This window comes from Dipodomys spectabilis, unplaced genomic scaffold (assembly GCF_019054845.1).
Source record: "Dipodomys spectabilis isolate Male_0828 unplaced genomic scaffold, ASM1905484v1 ptg000148l, whole genome shotgun sequence".
Classification (NCBI taxonomy): domain Eukaryota; kingdom Metazoa; phylum Chordata; class Mammalia; order Rodentia; family Heteromyidae; genus Dipodomys; species Dipodomys spectabilis.
Window position 1 is genome coordinate 714,831 of NW_024870825.1, and position 6,660 is coordinate 721,490.

Consider the following 6,660-nt stretch of genomic DNA (forward strand, 5'->3'; position numbering starts at 1 on the left):
ATAAGGAAAATATCTTTCTCCTATATTTCCCTAAGGAAATTAAGTCTTGTCAAGGCTCACTGTGGGTTCTGTGGGCTTGAACAGGAGGGGATTCTGGGGTTTAATCCTAGGGCTTCCTGCTTGCCCTACAACTTGCTCTACACCTCTCCAACCCTTTCTTTGCTCTGGCTAATTTTGAGATTGGGTTTCAATTTTTGCCCAGCCTGACCTGGACTGTGTGATCTTCCCATTTGTGCTTCTCACATGGCTGGTATGACAGGTACACACCACCACACTCAGATTTTTCTGTGGAGATGGGGAACTCATGAACATTTTTGCCTGGGTTGCCTGGACTCTCCTCCCGAGTAGTTAGGATCACAGGCGTGGGCCTGTGGCACTTGGTTGGCAAACTTGGCTTTGTGTCAGTTGAGTGCCTAGCTGGTGGCAGAGCTGGCTTATGACCCCTTCTGAGGTCAAAACCAGTGTAACTTGCATTTCTGAATACTCATGATAAAAAGAAAAGGCTGGTGGGGGCAGAGAGGAGATGGGAAGGGGAAACAAAGGAGGAGGCAACTATGCTTGATAAGAAATGTACTCATTACCCTTCCCATGTAATTGTTGTTTTTGTTTTTGTTTTTTTTTAAATTTTATTTTATTTTATTTGAGAACATACTGTACAGAGGGGTTACAATTACATGGGCAGGATAATACATACATTTCTTACCAAGCATTGCAGCCTCCTCCTTTGTTTACCCTTCACCTCCCTTCCCAGCCTCCCTCCTCCCCCCCCCCCCCCCCCCCCGACCCAATCATACCCCCCCCCTCCCCCACCCCCACACCGACATTGTAAAGCTGGTCTTGACATGACATTTTGTACTTCTCATTGTTGCAACAGGTCCACCTGAATCCTTAAACGACTTGTTTGTCCCCATCTCCTCCACATGTTATACTGACATCAAATATAGTGAAAGCCTTCCCATGTAATTGTAACCTCTCTGTATGGTATTTTCACAATAAAAAATTAAAAAGAAAAAAGAAAAAGAAAAGGCTTGCGTGGGGATTACTGGATCTTAATCCAGATAAAATGAAAGGGAAGTGATAGGCTGGCTACTGGTGGTTCACGCCTGTCATCCTAGCTACTCAGGAAGCTGAGATCTGAGAATCAGGGTTTGAAGCCAGCTGGGGCTGAAAAGTCTTATCTCCAATTAGCCAGCAAAAAGCTGAAAGTGGAGCCGTGGCTCAAATGGTGGAAAGCCAGCCTTGAGCTTTTTTGATAAAGCTAAGGGACAGCACCCAGGCCTTGAGTTCAAGCCCCAGTACTAGCATATGTTTACACACAATAATACTCATGGTGACTTGTTTGTTTTGGCGTGTGTGTGCGCATTGCTGTTTCCACTCAGCCTCCATGAAGAAAGTGAAATCTCTTCGTGATCCTTCGTCTAAAATGTCCAAATCCGACCCCGACAAACTGGCCACGGTCAGAATAACAGACAGCCCGGAGGAGATAGTGCAGAAGTTCCGCAAGGCGGTGACAGACTTCACATCAGAAGTCACCTATGACCCTGTGGGCCGAGCGGGTGTCTCCAACCTGGTGGCCATCCATGCGGCGGTGAGCGGGCTCCCGGTGGAGGAGGTGGTCAGCCGGAGCACAGGCCTGGACACGGCCCACTACAAGCTGCAGGTGGCGGAGGCCGTGATTGAGAAGTTCGCCCCAGTGAAGAGGGAGATCGAGAAACTGAAAGCAGACCCGGACTATTTACAGAAGGTTTTAACAGCCGGGGCTGCCAAAGCTAAAGAGTTAGCATACCCAGTGTGCCAGGAGGTGAAGAAGCGGCTGGGCATGCGCTAGGACACAGGCAGTCACCCTCCAGACAGAATTATGATGTGGGGAAATTTATACAGTTGATTCTTAGCTTCCTTTGAGGAATATTGTTTTGTAGCCTTGAAATAGAATAATGACCCAGTGAAAGAAGGTGTGGATCTCCCAACTGCTGGCAGCACACGAGGGTGCACAGCGATCCACGCTGGTGGGACTGGGCGGTGGTGCGGGGTGTGGGTGCCTACACGCCAACTGCTAGCAGGCATTCGCTTCATGAATGTCACCGATGGTCATTGATGGCTCGCATTCATCATCCTAGTTACTCAGGAGGCTGGGATCTGAGGGGATCAAAGTGTAAAGCCAGCTTGGGCAGAAAAGTCCCAGAGAGAGTCTTAGTTCTAATTAACCAGCACAAAGCCAGGCTGGAGGCCTGGCTCAAGTGGTCGAGCACCAGCTGTACACAAGTGAGCTGAGCAGGTTTGACACTTTTGAGTTCAAGCCCCTGTATGGTGGTGCCTGCCTGTCATCCCAGCTTCTGGGGAGGAAGATGGAGGGCGATGAAGGGGACAAAGGGTGAGGGAGTCAGGCTTATTCTCGGAATGCCTGTTGATTGGGTGCATGTTCCTCACAGCAGTGGGCTGCTTGGTACAAAGTGTGCCTCCACTCCTGCTCCACGTGTTTGCTGGGAGTGGCCTCTTGGAACCCTGATGGTTGCAGGAAATACTTGTGTTCTTTAATTCAGACGTACAGGCGAGGTTCATCTTCTGAAAGCACAGAACAATTTCAACTTCATATACTTATTGTACAGTCCAAGAGCCCCCGAATGCTGAGTGTAACAAGCACTTTTTTTGTTTGTTTGGTTTTACAGTTAGCTCAACTTCTCTCGATAACCTCCTGAAATGTATCTAGGAAAGAATTTGCTTTTGCTTTTTTTCTTTCTCTCTTTCTTTCTTTCTTTCTTTCTTTCTTTCTTTCTTTCTTTCTTTCTTTCTTTCTTTCTTTCTTTCTTTCTTTCTTTCTTTCTTTCTTTCTCTCTTTCTCTCTTTCTCTCTTTCTTTCTTTTCTTTCTTTCTGGTTTTTATTTACTTATTTGTTATGTGTTGGTACTGGAGCTTGAACTCAGGACCTGAGCACTGTCCCTTAGCTTTTTCACTCAAGGCTAGCTCTACCAATTAGGACCACAGCTTTAGTTCTGGCTTTTTGATGGTTTCCTGCCTGGGCTGATTTGAACTGTGATCATTAGATCTCAGCCTCCTGAGTAGCTGGTGCCTGGCTCCTTCCTCGCCTTGAAGTTTAGTAGAGCACAGGGCCCAGGGAGACCCTGCACGTCCCAGCCTTAGCCAGTGGGATAAGTTTGGAAGTGATGTGCACAATGTCCAAGTCACTTCTCCCCGTCACCCCACATCCGAGAACCGCATGTTCCAGCCCATCAATGGAAGTTACAGAGTTGCAGAGTTGACAAGCAGCATTGCCTTTCTGCCTTGGCCTACCACTGCCTTTTTTAGGATACATGACCTTTGTCATCCTTAATTCCCTTCCTTGGGCTGTCATTGTTATAGTATCTTAGCTGCTGAAACTCAGTTCTCAGACCCCAGCACTCCCAAGCCAGGCCTGGCCCTGGCCCCACAGGCTGCAGAAAGAGACGTGGTGAAGGTGAAGAAAGGAGATTTTCTCCATGGCAGCCATGGGAGGACAGTGCCCAGAGCATTGCCAGTCCTGCCGTGCCTGCTGTTTGCCTTAAGATGATTGGAAGGAGGCCCTGCCAGGTGGGGGGTGGCTTGCCTTCCATGTCTGAATCTTCTCTTTCCTTCTAGAACAAGGTCCTAGAACAGCTCAGGTCCCAGGCACAGATACAGAGCTAGGGATTCAAGTTCATTCACAGGGTCTGGCAGCACCATCTTTTCAGTTACCACTTATGCTGCTCCCCCAGCGAATACCCTAGCCCCACTGAGGTCTGGGTCCCCCGACATGCCCAGATGGGCAGCACCAGTCACCTGGCACTCCAAGGCTAAGCAGATGCCCAGGCTCACCCCCCAGCTACTACCCAATGAGAAACTGACAGGTAGGCTCAGCTTCTTGGGTCTAAATGTCCAGATGTTTAAGAAAGACTATGCTAGAGGGGAGGGGTAGGGTAAGGGAGAGAAAGCGAATAAAAATGAGTCTCCTCCACAACTGTCATGGGAGAGAGCATGATACAGAAGAGAGGCAGCCATAAAAGCATAATTGTTACCGTAACCTCGTTAAACCTGTCTGTTCCCCTTTTCTTATCAGGTTACTCTGTGTAGTTGAGCTTAGGGTGTTTTTGTTTATAGATATGATTGTTTACGGGCAGCCTGACATTTTAGGTCTATGCACATCATAAAAGGGGAGATAATTGGTTACATTTGTCAATAGAACAAGCAGAGACTTGATCACAATATTAGAATTGTTGTGGCTTTCCTGAAGCCAAGAGAGACAAATGAGAAGGGGTAGTGATTTTACACAGTGAGCAGTAAAATTACAGTACTTATTACCCTGTAAAGCATTATATGGCCTAGAAATAAAAACAGCTGAGCATGGATTAAATTTATGAGTGAAAAAGTCATAAAATGGCATCGAGCCCTCGTCAGGAATGTTCAAATTATTTCTGCAAGTGTCTGACGTCAGCGTCACGGGAAGGAGCTGCCACCTTTTCTGTCAGCACCTCTCACCCATCCCCTGCAGGGCTCAGAACACGAGCCCCACAGAGACTGAGACCTGTGCAAGGCTTGGTGATGGACTGACGGGTAGACTCTGTGAGAATAAAGGCTCCTGGACTTAGTGTATCTTGCACAAAAATCTCTGTATACTTTACAGGTAATGGATGACAGGGACAGAGGAAATGAGGGAGACAGTGGATATAATTCATGAAAGTTTTAAGATTTGAGATTAATGCCAGCATGCTAGTCTTCTCAAAGGCAAGGGAAAAAAAAACTCAGATGACTGAGATCTGTAGATAATCGTATGGTTTTTGGTAAATGTCTTCGAAGACTTAGTAGTTGAAGGCTGAATTTCCCAGGCCTGGTAGATCCCCCTGGGTCTGGCAGAACCTTTAGGAGGTGGAGCCTAATGAGAGGTCTTTTGGCCATTGGGGGGAGGAGGATATTCACAAGGGGATGGAGTTGCCCAGTCTTTCCCTTTTCCTCTTCTGTCTCCCAGCTGGAGCTTTGCAGCAGCCATCTGCCATGATGTGCTGTCAAAAGCAGTAAGTCCACGACTCATTCCTCAGACTTCTGAAACGATAAGCCAAAGTCAATCTACCTTCTTTGTGAGTAGAAAACAATCACAAATTTGAAACTTAACACAGGAAACTAGCAAACTGACTCTCTCTCTCTCTGCCATATGAGGTAAAAACTTTAGGTAGCACCAACATATAGAAGTGTTTGGAGCCTGGGGCATCAAAATGAAGAGAAAGAAGACAGTACTTCCCAGCTCCCTCAGAATGACATGTATCTTTAGAAGAAATGACTTAATTCCTCCACCCACTGGGACTCTGTTTGCCATTCACTTAGCTCTGGCGCATCTGTTTTAAAAACCGTATAGTGACTTCATGACCAGGGGGTTTGGTAAATTACAGTGACAACTTTTTCTCCTCCTCTCCCCCTTTCTTTGTAAGGACGCCTTAAGTTCTTTCCAAAAACACATTATCAGTCAGGATTTCTATTCCAAGTAATTTGGAATCAGAAGTCATCAGCAGTCTGGAGGTGAGGTTTTTATAGCACTTTTACAGAAGGTAAACTGAGCTGTGTGGGCTGTAGCACGCTTCCCTGTGCCCCCACAAGGACTGGAGTTACAAGAATTACATCTCTGATCTGCCTCCATGGCTGGCAGGCCCACCAGGTCTCTGGGCTCTGTGGGCAGGCTAACTCTTCGTTCTCCAAGAACTTTCCTCACAAGTGCTTACAAGGCTTCTGTGTGTGTGTGTCTGTGTGTGTCTGTGTGTGTGTGTGTGTGTGTGTCTGTGTGTGTGTGTGTGTGTGTCTGTGTGTCTGTGTGTGTGTGTGTGTCTGTGTGTGTGTGTCTGTGTGTGTGTGTGTCTGTGTGTCTGTGTGTGTGTGTGTCTGTGTCTGTGTGTGTGTGTGTGTCTGTGTGTGTGTCTGTGTGTGTGTGTGTGTCTGTGTGTGTGTCTGTGTGTGTGTGTCTGTGTGTGTGTGTCTGTGTGTGTGTGTCTGTGTGTGTGTGTGTGTCTGTGTGTGTGTGTGTGTCTGTGTGTCTGTGTGTGTCTGTGTGTGTGTGTGTCTGTGTCTGTGTGTGTGTGTGTCTGTGTCTGTGTGTGTCTGTGTGTCTGTGTGTGTGTCTGTGTGTGTGTGTGTGTGTCTGTGTGTGTGTGTGTCTGTGTGTGTGTCTGTGTGTGTGTGTGTGTGTCTGTGTGTGTGTGTGTGTGTGTCTGTCTGTGTGTGTCTGTGTGTGTGTGTGTGTGTCTGTGTGTGTCTGTGGTGCCAGTAGTGGGACTTGAATTCAGGGCCTGTGCTCTAGTTTAGCGGTTTCATTTCTGTTCTGCCATTTGAGCCACATCTCTACTTCTGACTATTGGAGGTAAGAGTCTCTCACGGGCTTCCTGCCTGGACTGATTTCAAATTTAGATCTTCAGATCTCAGTCTCCTGAGTAGCTAGGGTTACAGGCATGAGCCATCAATCAGCATCCAGCTCAGAGTCTCTCCCTCTCTCCCTCTATCCCTTTCTCTGTCTCTCTCTGTCTCTCTGTCTCTCTATCTCTCGCCTCCCCCCACCTCTCTCTTATCAGTTGTAGGGCTTGAACTCAGAGCTTAGGTACTGTCCCTGAGCTCCATGGCTCAAGGCTAGCTCTCTATCACATTGAGCCACAGCTCCACTTTTGGTTTTCT

The 6,660-nt window shown here is 47.5% G+C and overlaps 1 protein-coding gene across 1 annotated transcript in view; it reads left to right on the forward strand.

Moving 5' to 3' along the window:
• Wars2 (tryptophanyl tRNA synthetase 2, mitochondrial) overlaps positions 1-2,703 on the forward strand; it is a 52,848-nt gene extending 50,145 nt beyond the window's left edge. Inside the window, exon 6 of the mRNA XM_042692317.1 lies at positions 1,380-2,703. Coding sequence (XP_042548251.1) covers positions 1,380-1,828 — 449 coding nt within the window. The 3' untranslated portion in view covers positions 1,829-2,703. The remainder of the gene's footprint in view (positions 1-1,379) is intronic.
• Positions 2,704-6,660: the final 3,957 nt, after the last annotated feature.